Source organism: Pteropus medius, unplaced genomic scaffold (genome assembly GCF_902729225.1).
Source record: "Pteropus medius unplaced genomic scaffold, Ma_sr-lr_union100, whole genome shotgun sequence".
Lineage (NCBI taxonomy): Eukaryota > Metazoa > Chordata > Mammalia > Chiroptera > Pteropodidae > Pteropus > Pteropus medius.
The window spans coordinates 14,230,824-14,258,116 of record NW_024349799.1 but is presented as its reverse complement, the minus strand read 5'-3'; the positions used below and the strand labels follow the sequence as shown (position 1 = coordinate 14,258,116).

The following is a 27,293-nucleotide window of genomic DNA, read 5'->3' as shown; positions in this document are numbered from 1 at the left end:
TTGTGTTTTGATCCAATCTGCAACTTTGTGCCTTTTTATTGGTGAGTTCAGTCCATTTACATTTAGAGTGATTATTGAAATATGAGGTCTTCTTATAGCCATTTTATCTTTTGCTTTCTGGTAGCTCGGTCTTTCCATTGCTTCCTTGTCCTTGTGTTTCTGTTTTCTTTATTCGATTAACTTTTGTGGGTTTAGCCTCTGGTTCTTCTTGTTTTATGTTATATACTTGAGTTCTGAATCTTTGGTGTGTGGTTACCATTACGAATACATAAAGGATAGTTACATATTACAGTCGTCCCTTTTCTTCTGAGCATGCCTTATCTCCATTCCCCTTTGCAAATTTGGATCTTTGAATCCTCCCCTTTTCAGTCATTGTTATCTCAAGTCGTCCCTATGTATGCTGAATGTTCATTACTATCTTGCTATAGCAAGTCTCTTCTTATTATTTGAGCTTATAATGCCCTGTTCTTAGTAAGGGTTGCACTCCTCTGCTTCTATTTGCCTGATAGTCACCTTACTCCTAATTATGTTTTTTTTTGTTGTTTGTTTGTTTGTTTGTTTTGGTCATTTTGTTTTAGGTGAGCTGATCCCTTTCAGTATTTCCTGTAGTGCAGGGCTCGTCGTGGAAAGTTCTCTCAATTTTTGTACATCTGGAAAGGTCTTAATTTCTCCTCCATATCTAAAGGAGAGCTTAGCCGGATATATTATTTTAGGCTGGTAGTTCCTTTCACTTAATAGTTTAAATATTTGATTCCATTCCTTTCTGGCTTGTAAGGTTTGTGCTGAGAAGTCCGATGATAATCTAATGGGTTTACCTTTACATGTTACCATTTTCTTCTCCCTGGCTGCCTTGAGAATTCTATCTTTGTCATTGATTTTTAATAACTTCAATACGATGTGTCTTGGTGAAGGCCTTTTTGGGTTGAAATAATCGGGTATTCTGTTGACTTCTTGAATTCCAAGCTCCAGCTCATTCCTTAGATTTGGGAAATTCTCATCCACTATTTGTCTGAAAATGCTTTCTCGTCCCTGCTCCTTTTCCTCGCCTTTGATAATGCCCATTATTCTTATGTTTCCTGATGGTATCAGCTAGTTCTTGTATTTCTCTTTCATTATTTTTCATTCTTCAGTTTCTTTCTTCTTCCTTCTGATGCATTTCTTGATTTCTGTCTTCAATATCACTGATCCTTTCCTCCATTTGGTCAACTCTATTTCCCAAGCTTGCTATTTCATTTTTCAACTCTTGCAGTGTGTTCTTCATCTCCAGAAGTTCTATTTGGTTCTTTTTGAGGGTTTCAGTCTCCTTGCTCTGCTCATCTAGCTGTTTTTTCAGTTCCTGATATTGTTGATATGATTTGTTTTTGATCTCATTGAGTTTTTTCTGAAGTGCCATCCTAAATTCTCTATCATTTAAATCGCATATTTCTAAGTCTGTAAGCTTATTTTCTGGAGATTTTTCTCTTTTTTTTCTGAAATGCCTTGCCAACTTGGTTGTTCATAGTGTTTAATGGACTATTTCTCTGCCTGGGCATTAATGGAAGTGTATTATGCTGTTTTCCAGAAAGAAAGTTTATTATGTAAAGGTCTGAATATAGTCTGTTGCAAAGAAGGCACTTTTCTTTTGGTTTCCAGTAGGTGGTGTCGAAGCCTCTTGGATTCTTGCTTTATATAATACCCTAAGATACCTGTGGTAGCTCTTATGTGCAGATCCCACGCACAGACGTGCCGGTGTGCAGTTTGGGTGTTTTTTGTTGAGTTTTAGATGTTCAGCTTATTGTTGTTTCAAGGGGAGAGATCTGGGGATGTCTCTCACTCCTCCATGTTTTCAGTTGAAATGAGACTCATAGCAATGGTCGCCCGCTGGGAATTGAAATGTAGCTTACAGGACTGGCCGCTTTTGCTGCGATTGGTAAGGCCACTCACAATGGTGGCTGCCCAGCTGTGAACACTTGGTTCTGAATCACTCAGAGTTGAGCTTGGCAGCAAGCCAATAACAGTGCCCCAGGCAGTCTGCAGGTTGGGTGGGGCGGGGTCTCAGAGAGACAGTGACAGTAAGATCAATACAGCCTCAGTCTTGATGCAGATTTGGTAACTGTTATGAGTTCCTGCATGAGACCCAGGTCACAGCAAGACCAGCTGCTGTCTGAGACTGACCCACAAGCCCTCAATATCTGCCCAAGTTCTGTTGGCAGCAGCGATCTGCCTGACCTTATCTCTGAAATGGGGCTCACAACTGTTGCTGGGATTAGAAACGCAGCTCACAACAATGACCGCCCCACTGTGAATACTTCACTCTGAATCACTCAGCTCAGGGCTTGGCAGCCAACCATAAACAACTGCTCCTGGCAGTCTGCAGTCCCTGGCAGTCTACAGGTTAGGCGAGGCAGGCTGATCTCCTCAGACCAGGGGCTCCTAATGGGTCTGTGAGGGGTCTGCACAATCAAGCTGGGTGGTCTGTAGAGGGGCTGGACTAATGCACAGCGGTGGCTGCCTTTCCAGCCCTCCTTCTGATGCCAGGTAATGGAGACTTTTTCAGAATGAATCCCACGTGAGCCTCAGACCCACCGCCAATGTCCTGGGTGAGTGTCTGCAGGTTAGAAAACCTTCGTGGGGTCTTTCAAAGGGACATCTAGGGGCTCAGTCACCTTCCATCTCACCCAGACTGCCGGAATCACCTCTAGTTTCTACAGTCAGAGTTATTGGAATCTCCTTTTCCCTGGGCTGGAACCCTGGGCTGGGGAGCCCCCAGATGTGACCAGGACCCCCCTCTCCTTCAGGAGAGCCTCTGCAGCCTCACTTTCCCTCCTGGTGATCCTCCACCACCCGTGAGTGAAGGTCCAGCCCGATTCGGGACTTTGCCCCTCCTACTGGCTTCGATGTGGCTCCTTTATCTCAGCTTCCATTTTCTTAACACGTCAGATAGTTCATGCACTTAGCAACAAGCAAGAAGCAATTATGAAGTAATTCAAGCTGTAGGAGTTCAGCCTGTGGTTTGTTGTTGTTGCTGCCTTGTGAACGGTGTGGCTAGAGAGGCCCCGTCTTCATGAATGTTCTGCTTCCACTGTTGCCTCTCAGCCTTGTCTCCCAACATCCGCAGCCCAAGCCCTCCTCCCTCTCGATAATCTTTTGATAATAAAAGTAACTTTTAATTGGATGCTGTATATTATAGATTAAAACTTGTAGTAATCATTTGAGGCTCCAGATGATATTTTCCTCTAGAGACAGTTTACTGCTGCTTCTCACAGGCATTTCAGATAGGGGTACATTGGCTTACTCCAGTAAGGGATGAGACTAAGAACAAGTGGGATTGTATTTTTGTAAAAATCAGTCTGTTTCTGATAAACTCCTACTTCTAAAGTGTAAGCCATTAAGGTGTCCTAATTGAAAGCCTATTGACCAGTGCCCCCTTCCTTGATAGGTGCTGAACTCATATTTTTCCTGATCCACTGATACTGCCTAAAGCTTCTGCTTGGGTTCTCTGCCCCTTGCCTGGCCTCTCTGATAGTCACCACTTACGAATCAACAAACGCCTCAAGGTGAAAACTTTACTATCGTGTTCACCCCTGAACTTCTTTTGCTCTAGGGTCTTGATCCCAAAAGTCCTTGTTAACTTTAGTAGCTCTCCAGTCCTTCAGACAGGTGGGTTTTTTGTTTTTGTTTTTGTTTTTGTTTTTAATCCAGCATTGTTCTTGATGGGAAGTTCTTTCTGTTTTAATCCAATCCACTTATAGCTGAAAGTAGAACTAAATTCTTATTTCTAATTCACCTGTAGATTATTTTGTATCTTTCACATACACAGTCATATCTACCAGTAATGACAAATTTGTTTCTTCCTTATCAGTACTCATTTATATATTCAGCTTCATGGCTGAGATCTCTTCTGTCAATATGGCAAAGGTTAGGTACTTAAGTGGCATTTTTGTTGGTTTGTTTTGGTGATATAGAGGTGTTTTAAGTGCTCCAATTTTGCAGTTCCCATTTATCTTGCAGGACTCTAAATCTTCTTTCGCTTCTTTTCTCTTTCATCACCTAATTGTTAAAGAGTGCTTCTCCATTTCTTTTCACTTTTTTCCTTCACCAAAAGTTATGTTTCAAAGACGGCCCTTTTAAATCATGTCTGCCCCTTTAAATTGTGCTCACTTTGAAGTCCCTTCCCTGCAGTTTGTGCTCTGATCTGCTCGAATGCGATTTTTAGACCATTCAGACCCGCTGGCATCCCTCTTCTGTCTTTCATGCACTTTATCTCCATCTGCCTTCTCTCCACAAAGCCTGGTACTGAGGTGGAGCTGGGACAGGCCTATGAGAATACATGCTGAGATTTGGTGATTTTTCTCATTTTATTCAGTTTGAAGGTTCAAAATTCCCTGAGTTCAAGATATGCTGAAGTGTGGTTTCTGTATAGATTTACCTTTTCCTTCTTGTTTTTTGTTTTTGCATTATTTTGCAATAAAATATTGGGACACAGGTAGCTTAGATTACCACCAACGTTTTCAGCTATCTAGAGTTCACCTTCATTGTTGAAAGATAGGTTTAATATAGAATTCTGCGTTCAGAGTTATTTAATACTTTCTCCAGTATTTTCAAAGTATAATTTCTCTGTATTCTGGTTTCCATTGTTAGGAGTGAGTCCAGTCTCTTCCTCTAATACTTTGAACTTAATTTCCTTTCTCTCTCACTACTTTTTTTTTTTTTGTCTTAGGTGCTCAGCAGTTTCACTGATGTGTCTAGGTGTAGATGTTTACTTTTTCTTGCTTGGATTAATTTAATTTATCATGATTATTAAACATGTATTAGTCTTATGTTAAACCCACATTTTTACTCTCTCCTTCATATTTTCTACCTTTTAGTTTCTGTGCTGCATAGGAGAGAATTTCTATGGATCTGTCTTCTAGTTCACTGCTTCTCTGTATCCAATCTGCCATTACAACTATCCATTAACTTTAGTTTCTACATTTTCATTTCTAGAAGTTCTATTATTTTAGTTTTCTCTGGTAGTCTCAGATTTATATTTATTTCTTTGGAAACAGTATATTTGTTTTATAGTTGTTTTACAATGTCAACATCTGAAACTGGTATAGAATTTTTTCTTTTTTACTGGTGGTGTCTTATTTCTCTACATGCTTGCTTATCTTTGTCCATATTTGGTCAATGCCCTCAAAAAACTGTGAGGTATCCTCCAAATCTAGGATGGAGATAACTTCCACTAGAGAAGACCTGAGTTTAACTCAGTCACCTAGAAGTAGTAGCACATGGCTTGACACCTGGCACACCCAGGCAATACATACCCAGCTAGGTTCTAGACATATTTCCTATGCCCAGTCCCTTTTGAATGTGTTCCATCCAAGTCCTGCTGTATAGAAAACTGTGTATACAATCCTTTCTCTTATGCCCTCCCACCATCCACACCTCCAAATAAAAAAAAACCCAGCAGCCAACTCTATATTTCCCAACCTTTTTTGTAAATCTAAAACTATTCTAAAATTATTTTTTAAAAATCCAGCAGTCATCCAATTCAGCCATTACCATTATCAGCCCACTCCCCATCTATCTCATTCCCTATCTTTAGGAGTAATTTTTCTGGGCACCTCACAGCTTTCAAGCTCTAAATCAAAAGCCTGTTTGATCTTGAAAAACTCTGCTAGGAACCATACAATACATAATAAGTGACAATAACAATTATAAGTGTTGGGATAACTTCAAATACTTGAAATTAGTAGTGGTTCAGATTTAGCAATCTAGACCTTCACCATGACCTTTCACTTTGGCTGAACCTCAGTGACAATCACAGAATATAAACCACGTCGTAACAATTTCTCTTTAACCTGCATTCTCTTTGTACATGTTCTGTCTTAAATTTATCCACCTGCCACTTTTATTTTCCACCTATAGTTTTAACTGTATCACAGCCTCTTCATAGTGCTTCTCAATGACTCAATGAACTGTCTTTACTGAATTTGAGTCATCCATCTCAAGATAGTACTCCCACTTCTGGTTACCATATTTTCAATCTAATTAATCTTCTCACCCTCCTATCTTCAAACTTCAGGCTCTAAACTTGAACACCTTTCTACCTCAATTCTTGCTCACCTCATTTACATTTGTTTACATAGTTATAGAGAATAGGCGTCCATCTAATACCAACCAAAATGCCAAAGAAATATCATGCTTGCTTTTAACATTCTACTAATGAATGTAAAATGGAAATTGTGATATTAAAGTTAAAATTAGGCTTTAAATGTGGATTTCATTGCTTTTAAATTGTGGGTAATAATGACGTTTATCTGAGGTTTGCAATAAATAGCACAGAATTAGTTGGCATTCTACCTGCAAGTTAGGATAAGAGATAAAGATCTAAATGATGGCATTTATTCATAACTGAGTAGTGTATTAGCCTTGAACTTTCATGTTTGCTGAGATCATCTTCTAGAAATCTAAAACACTGAACATAACCAGATTACTGTTGCATGATACAAACCAAAAGGTTCTTGATCAAGTTATGAGAAAGCCTCTGATAAAAATTCAGGAAAATATTTCAAACATTGAGGGAAAAAGAATCATCACCACTGTTCAGATATCTTATAGCAGTTAAGGCTGTTTTCACTGAATAAGCATAAAAACAAACTTTACTGCCTCGCTGTAGACAGTCTATGGAAACACATAATGAAAATTTTCAGGTGTTTTTTTTTTTTTTTTTTAGTATTCATGTTTAGGGATTTCTTCTAAATTAAAAAGACCGCCTATAAACAGGTCTTTGCTTGTTCCCATATTTGGTAAAATAACTTTCAAGAGGATCAGAAAACAGACAATGATGCTGTTTATAACAGTCATTCTTCTGAGTCAAATATTATATTGGGTCCTTTGCTAACATTATTTCACTTAGTTTTCATTACAATCCTATCAGGTATTATTCCTTAACCAGTAGAGAAAATGAGACTCAGAATGTTAAGAAACTTGTACAAAACAAAGTCACATAGGGAGCTAGTGGCAGAGCCAAGAATCAATCATAGATTGGTTTAACTGCAAAGTCCATGCTCAAATTTCTATGCTATACTTCTTCTAGAGCAGACTTTCTTTTTAGAGGAACTAGTCAGTATAGAAGTATAGCTTATTTCCATTTCTATTTCTCTGGTCTGGACTATGAGTTCCTAGTCAGCACAGTCCATGTTTCTTATATAATTTTAAAAGAAAGTTAGTTTTCCCAATTCCTAATAGTGCAGCAGTATCAACAAATTACTAAATGAATTCATCACCACTGTGCCAAGAAATGCCAAGACAAATTATTCTAACTGAGCTCATCTATAAAAAGGGCCAAATCCTTAACAAACAAGTTTAAAATGGGTACATAAACCTTTCAATGGCCAATTCTGTGGTGTTCATTGTGTAATGATTGGACATATGTCAATTTAGGTGAGCTACAAATGGAAAGGAGAAATGTGGCTACTATATGACGTGATTATTTCAGAAATAATCACATTTTGAGTCAGTTCATGAAGACAAAAACACTACACACTGTATTCCTAGCATGGTACTATTTTTTTCCTAGTATAGGTAGAAAAGCTAAATATATCACTTTTGAATTGGAACAATAATTTTTCTGGTCTATTGCTTTTGAAAAGAGATTATGAGACAAAACACAAAGAAAGACAGACATCATAAAATAACTTTTATACAGGATTAGTAGATCTGTTTACATATAAAAAACAAAGGACCTCATTACAGTTAGATTTCACATAAATTACACAGATTAACTTTTTAAAACTATGATTCAATTTTGTTTAAAGTCCCTTTTAAAAACTCCATTTTGAAGGCACAGTGCATGAAATAAACCAAAAAACTGAAGCACTTGAGATGAATAAGTATTGGGCACCTCATAGGTAGCTATAGATTGTTCTGGAGCTGGGAAATGTCATTCAAAAAATGGAGAGGTGAAAATTTGATTTTTAATTGAAGCATAAAAAAATACCATTATGTCATACCTCCAGAAAATCTGCAGCACGGCCAGCATAAAATGTAGCTAGTACATTCATGTTATGCCATTTATAAAAGTGATAATCATACATATTTACATAATTTATATCCAATTACCTCAAAATGGTAGCCTACTTTCAAATTTCATAATATAGTCTGGCAAATTAAAATCAACTAGGACAATATTCTAAAAGTCAAATGGAATATTAATTATTGCTAAAACAGAAGAAATGAGTATTGGGAGATATTTCTTCATGAACTAGAAATCCAAGTTCAATAGACATTAGTCAAGGGCCTTAATCATCCCCCCAAAATCTGCTTTAAAACAAATCAGAAACCCAGAGAGTTATCAAAAGTTGCTAGACAGAAAATCATTGAACATCAACCACAGTGGAATTTCTGTAATAACGATAAAGTTGCTGCTGTTAAAAACAGTTCCACCAGAGAACCATAACATAGGGCACTAGTACAGCATTCACAGCCAAGAAGCTTTCAATATAGCAGGGACAAAACCTGGCACAAGTACATTTCTGGTCACCAGAAGATAAAACTATTTACTGATGATAATAAATGAAAATGGAGGAACAGGTCATGGTTACTGAGTAACCTGGTGTTAGCTCAGAAACACAATAAGCTCAGGCATAAGCACTACCTTTTATTTATTTGTCAACTCATAATTAGTTTAAGTTCAATATTCATTAATTCAGCAAATCCCATTCAGGTAAAAGTTACCAAAGATAAACCAATCAATCACACTGGGCCAAGTATACATTATGTTTCCTTTCTGGAGGATGACAAAGTCAAAGCAAATTCCCTTCAATGAGAATAGTGAGCATTCCTCAACTAGATGGGATCCCAATCACTACCCAAATGTTCAGCAAAATACATCAAAACCAAAGGGTTTTTCCTTCTGAAATTAACTTGAGTTCATCTTATAATCAGTACAAGTACATTTACACAGGCAGACACTTTGCACAATACCTACGCAATCACTTTGTTTTTATTAAGGAGCTGGGGGGAAGAAGGCTTACAGACTGATCACCAGGACAAAAAAAAAAAAAAAAAAAAAAGCCTTGTGAGTAAATAAAGGCACAACTCAGGTTTGGGCAAATTTCTTAATACTGTGATACTTACTTGCTTCCATGACTCCAAGGAAATGGAAAGTCTCTAGGAGAAACACTGAAAAATGCATTCCTCATCCCATATGGCTTCAATGCCTTAAGCAGTTAATGTGGTCTAATATTAGATTAGATCCACAAATAAAAGACAAAGCAGGGCAGAGAACACAGTCTTAGTAGTCATGATCCTGTACGTTCATGTTAATAGGCTGAGAAAGCCTTGTTTTCCAGAACAATGCATTATTTAGAAATTAATTAAAGAGTCAAGATTTATAGCAGAATTTGGTTTTCCTTTCACGAAAAATTATTAAAAGAACTATTTGTATGTTCATTTCTAAAAAAATTTTTACACATACTTAAAATATCTGGACTCCAGCCACTGTGATGTATGGTTAAAGATACGTTTAATTGGAGAATTTAAAAGGCATCCTCTAGTGAAGACCTAATTAACTAAATAAAGGCTGTCACATCAACTTTGTTTTATTTCTACCTGCAATATCTCAAGCAGAGCCAGCCACTCATAGGCCCTTTGTTGGTTTTCTGACTTTTCATTCTTAAAAATAAAGCTAAAAAGAGCAATATTCGCATCATCCCCTTAAGGAAAATGTAAAGAGAAGAAATTAAATCATGTATATTTCATGAAGTATTAGCACCCTACAAACTCTGCTCTATGTATGTGGGGTAAGAGTAGGGTGGCAAGGGCTCAAAATTTAGTCGTTAATAATACAATTAATACCAGAATGGCTTAACCTTGAACCACCCAAATTTATTATAGATACTCATTAATAAATATCTTGACTTCATTATTCCCGCTAAACCAAATCTCTTTTTATAAAGCCTGTTGGGGTGCATTCCTCACAAACTTGGTTGAATGACCTAGGTAGGCTGTACACCACCCCACATGAAAGCTTTGGGATAACTGATACATTAATGGATATAGAATACAATTTGAAAGGATGAGAGCAAGCTTTTTGACTCCCTGATTTAGTACAAGTTCAGCAGCAACTTGACCATTAAAACATTCAAAGGTATTAAACCATTAGATCATTGATAAGACCTACACTTACAAAAAGCATCATTTCCACTGAATAGTATGATATTACAGACACAATAAAATGCAAATCTTTCAGGTCTTTTCAATAACCCAACTGTCAATGAAGATGATACTTTTGTCTCCACAGTATTATATCACACAGCAGTTCATTGTTTACATTTTTTTAAATGGAGGGAGCCATTTTAAATGCTTTCAATTGAACTTTTAACAAAATTGATTAATAAAAAAGAGACTATCAAATGAAACATTAGGACCAAGAACCCAATCACTTGCAGATGCCTATATGAATAAAACTGGCCAATCTATTTCAATAACAGTATGCTATATAACAGGGTGTAGATTTGGACTGGATCATGAAGTGCAAATATTTTGTGTTCAAATGTAGGTTAAGAATGTGCAAAAGTAGGTTTCTTCCACTTCCAGATATTTTCAGTAGAATTCAGATCTTGCAAATTGCTGGGTAATCTGAAACCATAAGTGTGTAACATAGAAAAAGGTTCAAATTTAGGAAATATTAAAGAATTAGGCATTCCTAGCATAAACTAGTGCTTCACAGATAAAAAGCAGCAGCACCTGTGGGTTTTTACCAAGTTAAAGATAGGCAACATGAGTTTTAGCTTTTCCTAGATCTCCCTCTTAGCTCCATTCAAACGGACGTTTAGATCTTTTACAACAAAGTCAACAAGTTCTCCCTTAAAATGGAGATATTTAGAACTTTGCTAAACCTTACAAGAGAGGTAGTGAAATCTTGCTCAGAGCACAGCCCACCAGTTCTGATCTAGCCTTGGAATAGGTAGAAAGCAAATGCAGAAGCCCATTTATTCATTTCCCAATGTTATATATGTTTAAAAATCAACTCAGCCCCCATTAAACCTGAATAATAAGAGAAACTCCAGCTATTTAATAACTAGAGAGAAGTACTCCTCAGTAGGTTGGGAAAACCTTGAGTTTTTAAAGCTGTATGTCAGATTCTGACTGCTGTCCCTGCCTTAATATTTCTGGATTCTTTTGGCCATTTAAAGAAAAAAGCTAAAGCCACTAGTAAACACCTGATGTGCAAAATATAACATCCACTAGTTGGCTTTACGCAGTTATTACAAGCTCTAAACAGCTCATCTTAAATTAAAAAGAAAAACAAAGTGGCTGTCCCATCTCTGCTGCATAAATAGAAAGCAGATTTTTTTTTTTAAAGGTAAGAGTACTTTAAGGAGAGGAAGTTCAAAACTGCCAGCCAAATTCACAGAGAATACAAATTTAGCAAGTTAACTTCCCAAAGCTCTTTGAAGAAGCAAGACAGTCTCTCTTCTTAATGCAGTGTCTCCCAAAAGGAACTGTAATTTTGCTTGGTACTTATGCTGGGAGATATGTAAAGTGCGTGTTTCAGTGTTTGCTAGAATATAATGTTTCCTCTTCAGTGTCCGTTTCATCCTGGAACTCATGGCTCAAGAGGGATTTCTTGGAGCCAGTTGACATCATGCGAATTTCATCTTCATACTCATCATGATGCTGCCTGAGCCGATGAAAGCCATCCTTGTGTCTGTTAGACTTGATTGAGCAGATGCACCAAATAATGCAAGCTGTTAGGATCAATGCTGACATGGTGGCACCTGCCAAAGAAAACCACTACATGAATGGTGTTCTACTTTAAGAATAAAAATAAGCAGCTTCTTATACTAGCACTTCTAATAATATACCCTTCATTTATTTTTTTTATTTCAGGCACTTAAAACAACCTTTTATTATTACAGAAACAGTACATCTACAGTATGCAAAATTAGAAAAATACAGATAAACAAAAATACTAAAAACCCAAACCAAAAACCCCATATCAAAATCATTTTTAACAAACCTAGTGCATATTTTCCCAGATTTTTCTTCATGCATGTGTATGTATATATTTATTTTCTTTTGTCACAATGAAATCAAACTGTGTCTACTGTTCTGGAACTTATCAATGACTACTTTTCCTTTCCAATAAATTTTTATCTCATTCAGAATCCTTCATTTATTTAAGATATTTGTGCATAAGGCTATCAGAATAAGAGTCTTAGTAAGAGAAAATGATAATAAAGTCAAAATTAAAATTAAGTTCACAACAGCAATGGGTGACAGAGCCAGAGTTAAACCATGGCTGAATTCTAGCTCCCAGGTTTCTAAAGAACTCTTTACTTTAAACATGCCACAACAGGCTCTATGATTTGACCATGTTTCCAATACACCATTCTCCTTCAAGGAAGGATCTCCCTCCCACACACACTATAATAAAATTTGTTTTTTTTGTTTCAAGTCCAAGTTGCACTTAGAAATAAACCAAGGCTTATTTTGTCAAAAAGACAATACAACACAATATTTATTATTTTATCATAAACTTTTTCATTCTAACTTTTCAGTAATTCAAGCAATGGCACACATCGATCCTAGAGAAAACAAATATTTCTTCCATGATCATGGAAAAACAGAACTAATGTGTCGTCGTTCAAGGGATTTAGAATCTTAAAGCCAATCATTCACTCAGTAAACAACTCTTCATTAAGACCCACACATGCTAACCATGGTTCTAAGGCACTAGGGATGCAGAGGAACTCCCCGCTCTCTCAGAGCTTAAGTTTCAGTGGGAGAGACTGAATGTAGACAGATAAATGCTTAAATATACAATATAATGTCAGATAGTGACAAGTGCTATAATAGAGTGGAGTGGAGATAGTGACAGGGGTACTATATCAGCTAGGGTTATCAGGGAAGGCCTCTCTGTGGAGGTGACATAGTACAGACCTGAAAATGTGAGGGAGCAAGCCATGAAAACACATAGGAAAACAATGTTTCAGAAAATCATGTTTAGATAAGGAGACATTAGAAGAAAAGAGTTTAACTTCATGTGATTCTAGAAGCGATCCACTCTCAAATTAAAATTTCAGGACTGGTGTTAACTTCAATTACTAAAAATTTAAATTTCTTTACCTGATACAGTCACCACAAGCTCCCTTGGCAAACCAAATATCCGGTTATCTGTGTCAAAGACTATTACCACAGAACTAGCTGCATCATGATGCACAAAGACCTATAAAAATAAATTGCAAGAATTATGAAAAAGTTTACTTAAGGTATATTGTATCCTTGCTGTATTCCTAGGGCATTTATAGCAAACCAAAGAGATAATTCATCGTCATTTCAAGTACACAATATGCTATAAAAATTTCCCTTTTATTGCTAAAGGATAGAGAGATAACAAGGTATCCTAATCAAGAGTTGGTCACACTTTTTATTTCTTTATTCCTCATAAGCTTTCTAACAAGTGTTTCAAAATAAAACAGAACTATTAAGAATAAGGATTTACACTTATTCTTGGGATACTGCCCAATTTGGGGTTCTTACCTGTGAATGTTGTTGCTGATACCCATCTGCGATTGCGTTGATGTTGTGGACGCCTGGGGCCAACAGGACATGGAAATAGCCTCCCTCTTTTGTGTGTACCTTTATTCCTTCATTGAGTACAATGACTGCTTTAGAGATTGGCTTTCCAGTCTTATCTTTAACAAATCCATGAACTCCCTTGTGAACCTGAAAAAATGTTTAAAATATAAATTTATGTTTTCATAATATCAGATAACCTAGAGGCAATAGCTTGAGGTATGACAAAAACAACAAACAAAACAAAAATCTCATAAGACTGGCTATTTGTTCTTCTCGACTGACTGACCTTCTTAGCTACTCATTCACTGCTTCAGAGGCATAAATATAGAGATAAGGGAAAAGAAAATTCTAATAGAGTCAAAGCCTAAAGTGTTAGAGCCCGAATCTTCTCATGCCTTCAATGATTTACTTTCTACCACAGTACGCTGTCTTAAGTAACTCTGTGTGATATTCAAATGATAGAATGTGCAACATCTCACAGGGTTAAGTTACCTGAATTATAGCAGATTCCAGACATATGAACTCATGGCACCTATTTAGGCACTATAAATTGAACAAAACTCTCCTTTTGATATACATTTAAAATAAATATTATAAATTTTTGGTAAAAGATTAAGAAAATGTTTTGACAAAGGTTTTCATTGAACATATTCCTGAGAGTTTGTTTCTAGTTAAAAGGGAAAGACTCACCTCTACCAACATGCTAAGAAGAGATTTTTTATTTTCTGCCCACAAGGAAAGGAGTTGTGCGGCGCTAGGAAAGTAGCAGCAGCTTGTGTACACTGTGATTTCCGGACAGTGGCCATAGGTGACACTATAATCCTGGAATATAAAATTCAAAAACAAATGTAGGAAAATTAGTAAGTAAGAGTGAGGCTTTGTAATGCAACAAATGGAATAAATGGAATAAAAAGAAAACCTGGTTGATGGAAACAAAGAATTTGTAAAGCATTTTACAGCAAATATAAACAAACCACTTGGTATCATAATCAGTCACAAATATGGCTGCTCCTAAGAGGGCCCTTGAAACCAGGGACTATGTCTAATTCATTTTTGTATCTCCGGTGCTTCCCACAGTGTCTAGCAGGTAGAGGGGTTTAATAGGATTTGCTGAATAAATGAATGAATGAATAAGTACATGCAGTAAGCCAGCTTCCTTCTAAACCCTGGAACTTCACTGTTGTTCTTGGAACTCTGGAGATTGAAATACAAGAACTTGCCCTCTGATACCCTCAATCTGCGGCCTCAAGCCTGATTGTGACAAGTGCTACTGCTTGCAATATTACAATTATCCAGGCACAGGAACTGCTTGTGTGGATAAGTTCCAAAACCTAACTTACCACTTTTCCCCCAAAATCTGTTCTTTTTCCTAATTCAGTTAATGATATTAACTCATTTTCTCATATAGACATGAAATATCATCTGACTTTACTTTCTTGCTGTCACCTGTAATTTGCCAAATCCTGTCAATTCTACCTTTATAATACCTCTGAAACTTCATCCCTTGACTACACCCCCATTGCTACTACCTCAATCGAGGCCTTCATTATTTCTTGTCTAGGCTCTTATAAACCAGTCTCCCTGCATCACAGTTTCTTCTTCTTCCTATCTTAACCCACTGCTAAAAGATTAATTTTTCCATAGAACAGCTCAGATCACATCACCATATACCTGCTCAAAACCTTCAGTGGCTTCCCATTCCTTACTAAAAGCATTCAAAGCCCCAAACCCTCTTTCCATTCTTGTCTTCCACTACTCTCCATATTCTAAGTAAACTAGACTGTTTATTGACCTCTGCCCATACTGCTTCCTCTTTTGGAATGTCCTACTTCTCCATCTCTGTACCCAAATGCCATTTCTTGTTTGAAGAAAAGGCTACATCTCTGACTAGGTGGAACCTTTTTTGTCTTTAATTATTGACGGCACGTTGAGAGTTGCTCTCTTCTAAATCAAATCGATTAATTCTGTAACACAGTTATTTGTACAATGGGCCTGGGAATGCATTTTATTTATCACTAATATAGCAAAGTACCTCACATTTATTTATTTTAATAAATAAAGGAGAGAAGGCAGGTAGAGATGGGAATGAAGTTAATTTTCTGATTGCACATGTGAATGGAATGATGATCTAACTGCCCATCTGCTAAGAACTCCTAATTTGAAGTGGATGGACAACCGATTAAAATGCTATCAGAAAGAAATTAACAAAGGCCTAAGTAAATAGAAAAACGTACTGTGCTCATGAATAATAAGACAATGCTGTTGAGATGTCAATACAACCCAAAGTAATCTACGGATTCAACACAACCTCTAACAAAATTCCAATAGCCTTTTTTTTTTTTTTTTTGCAGAAAAAGAAAAGCTAGTCTTCAAATTCAAATGCAATTACAAGGAGCCTTGAATAGCCAAAACAATCTTGAAAAATAACAAAGGTGGAGTACTCATATTTTTCAATTTCAAAACTTACTACAAAGCTACAGTAATCAAAACAATGGTACTGGCATAAAAATAGACATATAGACCAATGGAATAGAATTTAGAGTCAGAAATAAACCCATACACCTATGGTCAATTGAATTTGACAAGGGTACCAAGACCAGTCAATGGGGGAAATAGTTTTTTCAACAAATGGTACTCAGACAACCGGGTTTCCACATACAAACGAATTAAGTCAAACTCCTATTTCATATTGTACACAAAAATTAAATCGAATACAAGAGCTAAATCCATAAAACTCATCAGAAGAAAACATAGGGGTAAAATCCTCAAGACCCTGGATTTGACGATGAATTCTTAGATATCGAAGGAAAAAAAAAAAGCATGAGCAATAAAAGTAAAAGAAATGGATAAATATAACTTCGTCAAAATCAAAACTTTTGTGCATCAAAGAACATCATCAAGAAAGTGAAACAACCACCTATGGAATGAAAGAAACTATTGGCAAATCAAACATCTGATAAGGGTTTAGCATCCATAAGATAAAGAATTTTTGTAACTCGACAACAAAAAGACAATCTAATTTTAAAATGGGCAATAGACTTGAACAGATTCTCCAAAGAAGATATATATGGCCAAAAAGCACATGAAAAGATGCTCAATATCATTTAATCATCACAGAAAAGCAAATTAAAACTATAATGAGGTACCACTTCACATCTACTAGGCTGGCTATAATTTAAAAAAATGAAAAATAGCAAGTGTTGACAAAGATGTGAAGAAATTAGAACCATCATACATTGTTGGTGGGAATGTAAAACGATTCACTTGATGTGGAAGACAGTTTGATGGTTCCTCAAAGGGCTGAATGTAGAATTAGAATATGACGCACAATTCCACGTCTAGGAATATACTCAAAAGAATTGAAAACACAAGCTCAAACAGATACTTGTCCATGAATGTTCACTGCAGCATTATTCTCAATAGTCAAAAGGTAGAAACAACTCAAATTCCATCATCAGATGAATTGATAAACAAAATGTGGTACGTACATTCAATGGAACATTTTTCCGCCATGAGAAGGAATGGAGTGCTGATACATGCTACAAAATGGATGAACCCTGAAAACATACTAAGTGAAAGAAATCAGACACAGGGGAGGACAAATATTGTATGACTCCATTTATATGAAATATCTAGACGAGGCAAATACATGAAGACATAAAATAGATGAGAGGTTCAGGGACACGGAGAAGGAGGAGCTATTGCTTAGTGGGTAGAGAGTTTCTGTTGGGGGTGATTAAAAAGTTTTAGAAATATATGGTTTGAAACGGTGATGGTTGCACAACAGTGTAAATGAAATTAATATCACCGAATCATACAATTAAAAATAATTAAAATGGCAGGAAATGAAAAACAAAATGCTGTCAGAAATTAATTTGAGGGTTATCAGATCAAGAAAGCCATGCTGCAGATGCCATTCACTTTGCTTATATCAGACAAGTCAATGGCCAATATTTCTAATGCCATTCTTACTATGTTCTATAACACATACCTTCATGCTGCCCAGGTGACTATGCCATTCTGCTCCACGCATTACTCCTCCTGGAATATTCTCATCTATAAAAGCATTAAGAGATGTAGGATCAACAAGACCATAAGGCAAGACCCTGCCCCTGCCCAAGCGGCAACAACAATAACAAGGGGTAGAGAAAATACTTACCTGATTTATTTGGGCAACTAGGCTGACCCATGTGCATTGATGGATGATTATTTGCATAAAGAGACGCTAAATGCTTCAGAGTCTCTTTGTTTTCCACTACAAAAGAAAAATTCAGAAGTCAGTGGAGAAATCCAAAAGATTTTTCTCAAAGTTCAACTTCATGGATACAAGCCATCTTCTTCTCTCTCTTGCACAGCACTGAGGAATTATAATTAACCACACGGTTCTGTTTAGCTCAGGATAATCAGACTAAGAAGACATACATCTTGCTTATATGAAAAGGTACTACAAGCTGCATTGAAAACAACACAAACTTTCTCCATATGTAATGGCCCCAGAGAGATTCGATGAGCAGCTGTTTAACTCACCACAAGGTACAACCAGTCAGTGAAGGTTTAAAGGAGGGGAGGGCAATTATGTATTGCTAATTATTTGGTTACAGATGAGTTTCTTGAGGCAGGCACTGTGTCTTATTCACTTTTGTATTCTCAATGTCTACAGACATAATTGCTCAGTAAATGCTTGTGGTCTAAATTGAACAGATGAGACAAGATAGCTACACTCTATAAAGCTAGACCAGAGATCTGACCTCTCTTTTCCAAGGAACTGTTTGAACTGTTGATATATGTAGTATTCTTAGGTTAGTTTATTTGCTTAAAGAATGTGCTCAAATGCTCACCATTTAAAAACAATTGAGAAGGAACATTACCTAATTGGAATTTCCTATCTAAGCTTAAATAGTGTATATATAAAGTGATATTCCACATACCTGTTTGTACTGGCTTGTCATATGGGTATGTGACCAGCACTGAACCACCATCTAACGCAACAGAAAGACTGAAGTCCTGTTTTTGAATCAAATTTTCAATGATGGCTTTAGTCTCAGGCTGGGAGGCATTACCTAAAAAATTAAAGAAGTAAAATATAAAATAATAAGTTTTAAAATTTTAATCTGTGTAGCTGAGAAAATATTCTCTACTTGACCACAATCAGAAGGCTAACTTACAAAATCTGTAGTAAATACTTTATTACTCTATAAGCCGCTATCTCTAGCAAGAAAGATACATTTTAAAAGGTAGGTAATTCTGAGTTTTACATACTTTGAGATAATGTGTAAAGGTCAATGACTCTAAGCAAGTTTAAGAAAATTCTTATTGATAACAAAAAGGGGTAGATTTAAAAAGTAATTTAGGAAATATATAACCTATCTTTTACAGAAAAGATTTTCAGAAAGCAGGGTGTTCTCTTGCTTCTGCAAGAGCAAAAAGTTAGGAAGAAACTAAATGTCCATCAGTATAGAAATGGTTGAGAGTATTGCCACACATTAACAGCACACTAAGATGCCATTAATGAGAATGTTAAAGAATGTAAGTACTGAAATGGAAAGATGTCAGTGATATATTCAACAAAAAAGTTGCTAAACAATATGTATAGTAGATGATCCTGTTTAAGAAACAGGCCTTTTCAAATCAACATGCACACACACACACTATATATATATATATGTGTGTGTGTATACACTATATATATATATACACATATATATATATAGTGTGTGTGTGTGTGTGTGTGTGTGTGTGCGCGCGTGCGCGTATACACGAGTGGGTAGAGAGAGAAAATTTACATCTCTGTATGACTAGTGATGGAACCCTCAATATTACTGACTGAATTTCTAAGAAAAAACTTGAGTTACTTTTGCAAAAAATAAAGGAGAAAAATTCAAAAAATTTTCTAGATATCTGTATTCATTTATACCTTACATCTATCACCTAGAAAGTACCTATTAGTCATTTACAAAATGGGATCAGTCTCTTAGCAAAGAGAAATAAAATTATCTGCAAATTACTTAATTTTTTAAATGCAGTCATCTTTATCATAAATATGTCAGAAATGGATATCTTTAATAAAAGACACCAAGGTTCTCATGGGCTTCTGCTTTCTGTTCAATCAGTTATGTAGTTAGAAAACTCAATTTACTCGAGAATGGTGAAAAAGGAAAAGTAACATCTTAGTTTTGTTATAATAATTTTTTACCTCATAGGTATTCTGAAAGGGTGTCTGGGCCTCCCAAGTCCAAGAACTAGACTGTCTTAATAGAGCTGCCTATGTTCAGTGTCTTCTGCAATTCCTTATAAATTCCAATGGGCCACCTGGCTATGGACCATTCCATTACTCTACCAATTGTTACGGTTCTAGAGCTATGACTGAGAATTTACATTTCTATCTTCCTGTTACCCGTTGATTTACTCTAAAGGGCAGTTACTTATCTTCCAAAAATAGTATTATCATTCACTTTACCAACTCTTCCTGCCAAATAAAGGACCCCAAAGCATTGTCAACTGCCAACAAGTTATGTTAAGCTTCCTTCTCTCCCTCCAAATCAAGTAATTTGGAATTGTGGATGAAGGCAAATAAGGTGAACACAGAGCCAGAGTCTGCCCTCAAGAGCTGCAAAGTAGCTTAATAGCCTAAACATTAGTCTTACTTGTAAAGTCTGTATCTAAGTCTTTGCCACGAGCATTTGCTTGTCCTGTATTTGAAGTACAGTCTTTCTCTTGTGCTCTCTCTCTCCCATCTGGATTTAGAGAAGGGACAACCACAATTCTAGTCCTGTCAACCAACTAAAAGAGAAACAAAAATCAATGAGTTTATTAGCTGTATGTGGAATCAAAAAGTACCTACCATGACTCAAACAGAAAATTTTTATTGTTTGTTTTAAATACAGATTTAAAAGGCAGAAAAAAATAAAAGTAAAATTCTTTCTCACTCCAAGTACATTAAAAAAAGGAAACAAAAACCCACTGCAGAACTTATGTTCCCAGAGAACTCCTGATGACTTATAACAGGAGTTAAGAAACCATTGCTTGCAGGCTAAATCTAGCCTGTTGCCTGCTATTGTAAATAAAGTTTTACTGGCATGCAGTCATGACCATGCCATGATTGTTTTTTCTGCTGCAATGGCAGAGTTGAGCAGAACATCCATTCCACGAAGCCTGAAATATATACTACAAGGCCCTTTATAGAATAAATTTGCTGACCACTGGCTTAACTCAACGATAATGGTGAGATTTTATTTTCCAGATCAAAAACAAGAATGCATAATCTGACAAATATCAACATATATCTGGAAATAATGAGACTTGAAGTCAGCATGTCAAAAAAAATGAAATAGAATATTTGTCTTACCCATAATAATTTCTCTTCCAGATGATCTATAGGCATCAATACCTAATTATGTGGCATGAACTAATTTCTGATATACTTCATTCTATGACTTTCTAATACTAAATCGGAAAAAGTGATCTCTATTTTATTTATTTTTAAAATAGTCTACAGATAAAAAATATTTGAGACCCTTTAATTTGTTCTTGAATCTCTCCCTGGGGAGATTTTTTTCCTAAAGTATACATGTTTGGGTTTCACCACAGGTCTCTGGGTATGTATATATTTTCTTGAACTTGCCAGGCAATTCTGACTCTTGGCTCAAACAAATGGCAACCTAAAGTGATCCAGTTCAAGCCCAATTAGGCCAGTAAGGCAAATTCTTATAAACTAGGAGTTTTGAAATTCTTGGTAGGTATTTTACTTAGGGCATACAGTCTTTTATAATCATAAGATCAGTAGGTAGCAACTCTGCCCAAATATTAGAATAACCTAAGGAGCTTTTAAAAGAATATTGATGTCTCTGGGGTTGGGGCCCAGTCGTTGGTATTTTTAAAAACTTCCCAGATGCTACTAATGTGTAGCCAAGGTTAAGAACCACTGTTCCAGGTACTCTCCTCATTTAAAAAAAGAACAAAAAATGTCTTTGAGATACTCCTTGCAACGCACATGAAGAAGTCAATGGAATTTAACTTCTATTATAAAATAGTTATTGAAATAATCTGATTTAAATTAATCTCACCTAATCCCACAGTTCCCTTCTGATCCTAAGCATGACACCAATTCTTTCCAAATCTCTTTTAGAGGAGGCAGCATGGTATAACAAAACAACAGCATAGACTTTAGAGTGAGACACTTTGATTCAATACCAGCTGTGCCACTTACTAGTTGTGTGACCTCCTGTAAGTTATCAAATATCTCTGCCTCAGTTTTCACATGTATAAAATTGGAGATAACATAATCACAGGGTTGAGGATTAAATTATGATGTATGTAAAGAACTTGGTATAGAACTTGGCAGACAGTAGGTGTTAAACAAATATTAGTTCCTTTCTCTTTTCCTAAATTCTATATAGACAGTGCCAATTACTGAGTGTTCTAGAAGAATGCACATTCTTTCCTTCTGGTCTCTAAGACATCACAGAACTAGGTTGCTTAACTACACACGAACAAGCCTCTGAATCAAAGTTCTTTTCTACAGTCATAAATGGCTAAAGTAGAAATGACAAATTTCTTTTCCTAAAATCTCTTAGCAGCCAAGATACCCAATAATTTTATATTTATTACATGAAAAGAAATATAAAAACTATTTGTCTTTCACCTCATTTTTCAATATAGTATCACAGAACTAAGTAACTAGTAATGGAAGTCCCTCGAGTTAGAATGTAAGTAAAGACTGGTAGAGTAACTTGACTATTAAAAAAGGGAGTAGAGGACTGAATGCAAATCTTTGACATTTTTTCCTCTAGGTGTCTTAATTATATCCAAAGAAATATAATAGAAAGACACTATTAACAATGCGTATATACAAAATGCTACATTTTTAAAGAGTAAAGTTTATAATGCACTTATGGTGCTTCTGTGTAAGACCTAATAGAAAGTTAAATTTTCAAAATGGTGCCTTGATATCAATGTATCACTGAGCTTTTTCCTTTTAGAGCATGTCAAAACAGGCTATTCTCTTACTTGGGTAACAGCTGGGTTCTTTTTGTAGTTTAGGCAGAGAAATTCTGCCAGAGCCAAAAGCAGTTCAGTTCCAACTGGAGCATTTCCATGGATACCAGCAACAAAGCGAATCTTTGGTTCTTCAGGCTCAGATATGTTGGGCTTATTGGATATTTCAAGGGACCAAATATGACGATATTCAGCACTCTGTCCCAAACTTTCAAAGACCAGAAACAAAAAGTCAGCAAGTAATCAAGCATTATGTTAATGTTAACTTATTAATTTTTAAAAAAGAAAACATGAGAAGCTTTAAAAAGTCTTTAGAAGATGACTCGCTGTGTCAGAAAACCTTAAGAAAATTAGTTTTCCTTGACCAAAGAAAGTCAAATAGAAGTTGACAAATTATCAGATTCAGGATATATTATGATTTAGTTCAGCACTCCTCCAAATTCAGTCATTTTCATACCATCTTCACAAAAAGTTATCTATCCTATCTTCTACAACCTATACTACTATTTAGTTAACATATGTCTTTTACATTAATTCAAAATTTAGTTAATATATGTCTTTTAAATCAATTCAAAATCTTGTGGAAAATTTTAAATACAAATATAGTGAACTTTACTTTTTAAACCTAAATTAATTTATGTATACAAGACTCTTTATATTTTATTATAAATGCAATACCAGTATCACATAAAAATGATTTAAAATGCTGTTTGCCCAAGAGCACTGATAATTAAGGCCTGCTTTCTTTAATATAAAGAGAGATTTACAAGAGTTGGATAGAAAAAAATATATTCACATTAAAATGAGGAAGACTAATAGAATAGAAAAATTATTGCTTTCTGACAATGCTATACAATGATACTTAGCATCTATTTATTGGTGGACTACCTAAAACTGTCTTGAGTCCCACCACTGGTAAGTGTTGTATATTTTGGGGGAAATATTTAACTAAAAAGTTACCTTGGATTGGAAGATCAAAAAAACTTAAATGAACTAAGTAAATGGAGAGCAAAATAATTTCCAATTTTTTGTTTATTTTAAATTAAGAAAATCTATAAGCTCTATATGGCACTAAGATGGACAATGTTAAAACCTGAACTGGGCAGAAATATTCAAGAATCGGTGGAGGAAGAGAGGTAATTGGTATTGCCAAAGTAAATATTATTCTTTGCATCTATGGACATTATAAACCAGTATTTGATTAGCTAAATTTGCTGGTATAATTAAAAGGACCAATGAAGAATAAAACAAAGTAAAAAAGTAAAAGGCTAGATAATACTCGTTAAGTATATAGTGGAAAACCATAAGCTCAGAGCAAACTGTAAAGATCCCCAATAGGCAAACAAAAGAAATCAACAAGTCAAAGAAATAACTTTGGAGTAACTGTAATGAGACCTATATAGGATTTATAACGCAACAGTGAAAGTAAGGCAGAGAAACCCCAGAAAGTAAAGGTAAAGGCTATCTCAGCCATTAGTTTTATTATTTATTTATTTATTTATTTTTAGGTGAGGCAACCCTTGGTTGACCTTACAGATTGCAAGGACCTTGTCAGCTTACAATCCCTTATTTTTTTCATTTTTATTTTTTATGCCTCCAGCATCTGGTCTTCCTAGGTGGTCTCCCATCCAAGTACTAACCAGACCCGACCCTGCTTAGCTTCCAAGATCAGACGGGATTGGGCTTGTTCAGTAGCATGGCTATAGAATCAGCCATCAGTTTTAGATAAGCCAGTACTGTATGTATATGTTCCCGAGACCCTCAAGCATATATGTCCTTAAGGCTTCCGGGAACAGCAACAGTTCAATGTGAATAGAGACTGCAGTACAGAAAATAACAGCAACCAAGCTTCATTTTCTAATTTGAAAAAAAGAAATGATCCCTGACAGGTGAGTTCATAGTTTTAAAATTGTCCCTTGCCTCCAGCAAAATATAACTAAGTAATATTTAGCCATGCAGCTGAGAAGTGGATGGGGTTTTCAAATCTGTCAAAGTAATCATTATGAAGAATAATTTTACATTTCCTGGAGGTACAGGACATACACTGCTAATCTAACAATCTAATTCTCCTTCCATGTTCCTCATAAAAGTTTCCAAGATTCAATGTTAGGAAGCTCTCCAAGCAAATATGTTTCAAAATAAGTGAACTTCAACTCTCTATATCTTCAGTTCTCAAATAAATTACAGAAACCAACCAACATGGCTTATGCTGAGTATAACTTCTTTAAAAAAAAAGTAAAGAAAAAAAGAAGGCAGTAAGAAGGTGACACTTACCTGGTAAGATTTGTAATATGTGGATAGTTCATCACAAGTCCTCTCAGAAACTCTGATAAGTCTTTGTATGAATGATATCTATAAAGAGCCAGATTTGAAGAGGAGCGCAACATGAGGTCTTCCAAACCATTCTCAGCTGAAAGATCTTTGATTAAAGTTTCAAACTCTTTAGTAGTTGGATCACTGGCATCATCAGCATTGGTGCTGTCCCCCTTTCCTTTCTTTGATTCATTGTTTGAATCTGTTGAAGATCGAACAAGCGTGAAGTTGACCTGAATAGCACCTTCACTCTTTACGGTCACATTCTTGGTAACTGGATTATACCTGTGATAAAGGAGACAGATCAGAGCCACACTTCCACAGCTGGAGTACTCAAGCATTGGGAAAACAGAGGTGTGCAGAGGATACGAGGAAGATGTGGTGCATCTTCCTAAAAGAGTAAAAATTTTAACTTTGTGATAATTAATATGTTCTAAACATTAAACAAGGAACAGATATGGGTAGACTGTAAAATATGATTAAGTTTTTAAGATTAAATATATGACTTCAAAAGGAAGTTTATACTTGTAGTGAATGCCTCCATGTCTCTTGGAATCTGAGTTCACTTGTCTGTCATCAGGATATATGGCTGGAAAAGTTTGAGAAGTACTAACTCAGGACATTATCTACCAAACACATCATTCTTGCCCTATCTTGCAGATATCTTGCTGTTTTAGATTTCCGATACTATGTCAAAATGGAAACAAAACAGAAATGACCTCATTACTAATTAGTGTCAAGTTCTCACCCATCCATTTATGGACCACTAGATATTTGAAAATCATTTTCTTAAAAAAGGTTATAACTATGAATGTTTTCATACACTTACTCTTACTTCAATGGGTGTTCAAACTAACTCCTCAGAAATAAGATAGCTAGTAGGGGGAGGGGAGATCTACACTTATCAAAATATAAAAAAGAAAATTGCAAGAGGGTAAAAATAATAAGTTTCAAATTAAACAGTCAAGTAGTCCCAATTCTAAGCTATTAGTAAAAGAGTGGGAAAATAAAGAAAATTAAGTTTTTCCAAGGAAAAAAGGTCATAAGTTCATTTTTTTTTCTTTTTTAGTACATATATCTTTGTGGAAAGACAATCCATAAAAGATGAAAATGGCCTTTCTTAGAGAATTGGAAATAAGAAAGAAAATTTCACTGAAGCAATAAAGCAAATGTACAATAATAAAAAATGAGTGTCTGTGCAAGAGCTTTAAAAGAGTACAAATGTAAAGTGGTGGTATTTATTCAACAACATGACTGAAATATGCAGCAAAACAGGAGGTTTTTTTTCCCCAGCTAACAGGTACTTCCCAGAATAGTTACCAATAGAGAAAAAAGTCACTCATTATGGCTTTACATCTATCTGGACAGAGGACAGGTGATCTGAGAGGAAGAAGGTAGAAGAGGCCACTGTTCAAAGCGCCTAATTTCATAGATTTCTTACATCTGATAGTTCGTATATTCACTTTGCCACTAGAGGTCAAATGTGTAACCAGCTCTAAACTTCCCCGTATTAAACACAAGGTTGCCTAGCCTCTCTAGGGTTTTCTAGTAATACTCTTCTAGAATAGAATCACATTTTGTCTTATCCCCAAGCACTCAATTTCAAAGTATTCAGTCACTCACCCTCGAGCAGATGCTGTGATTTTATAAGTTCCTGGAACCAAGAGACGCCAGTAATCTCCAGTTTTGTAAGTAGTCACTGGGTGATTAATTTCAGCAACACTAATAGTGGCATTTAAAATACCCCTGCCATCTGTGGCATCTAGGACAAATCCTTTGACACCCTGATGAACCTGGATAAAGTACAAGGACACTCAGATTTCAATGGTAAAGATCGTCATCTAATTATTCTGGGAGCTCCCATGCGAAATAACAGATTGTTAATAATATAAACATGTGGAACAAACAGGAATTTAGGAGTTCAGAGTAAAGCTGAATGTAAACACCCACTAAACAAAATATTTTAGTTTTTGAAAGGCTGATTTTTCATAGGCTAGGTTTGTCTTTATCATAGGGAATACAAAATACACTGTTTAAACTTTAGCGCATCTGACAATTTCGGAATATAGGACATTCTGCAAGACAACTGGCCTGGCTTCTTTAAAAGGAAAATGTCATTTAAAAAAAAATGGAAGGACTATTCTAGATTAGAGAGAGTAAAGAAATGTAACATCTAAATGCAATGCATGAACCTTGACTTGATCCTGGTTCTAAAATATAGCTATGAAAAAACATCTATGGGACAAGAAGGGGAAAAATGAATATGGACTAGGTACTAGGTAATATTAGGGAATTACTGTTAATTTTCTTAGGTGGGTTAATGGCATTTGGGGATGGCATAGAGGAGAATATCTTTATTTTTAGAAGATACATTTAGAAGAAATATCAATAGCTGTAATTTCCACTGAAATAGTTCAGCAAAAATGTGTATAATT

The 27,293-nt window shown here is 35.7% G+C and overlaps 1 protein-coding gene and 1 pseudogene across 1 annotated transcript in view; both read right to left on the bottom strand.

The window, feature by feature from the left end:
- Positions 1–7,650: 7,650 nt before the first annotated feature.
- Positions 7,651–27,293, bottom strand: part of CPD (carboxypeptidase D) — a 56,203-nt gene continuing 36,560 nt past the window's right edge. The window contains exons 11-21 of the mRNA XM_039886212.1: positions 26,482–26,651; positions 24,820–25,143; positions 22,558–22,753; positions 20,196–20,331; positions 18,480–18,611; positions 17,711–17,806; positions 17,543–17,607; positions 14,242–14,373; positions 13,513–13,698; positions 13,099–13,198; positions 7,651–11,747 (exon numbers count right to left, since the gene is read on the bottom strand). Of these exons, the coding sequence (XP_039742146.1) occupies positions 11,521–11,747; positions 13,099–13,198; positions 13,513–13,698; positions 14,242–14,373; positions 17,543–17,607; positions 17,711–17,806; positions 18,480–18,611; positions 20,196–20,331; positions 22,558–22,753; positions 24,820–25,143; positions 26,482–26,651 (1,764 nt within the window). The 3' untranslated portion in view covers positions 7,651–11,520. The remainder of the gene's footprint in view (positions 11,748–13,098; positions 13,199–13,512; positions 13,699–14,241; positions 14,374–17,542; positions 17,608–17,710; positions 17,807–18,479; positions 18,612–20,195; positions 20,332–22,557; positions 22,754–24,819; positions 25,144–26,481; positions 26,652–27,293) is intronic.
- LOC120621296 (uncharacterized) lies at positions 24,137–24,253 on the bottom strand (annotated as a pseudogene).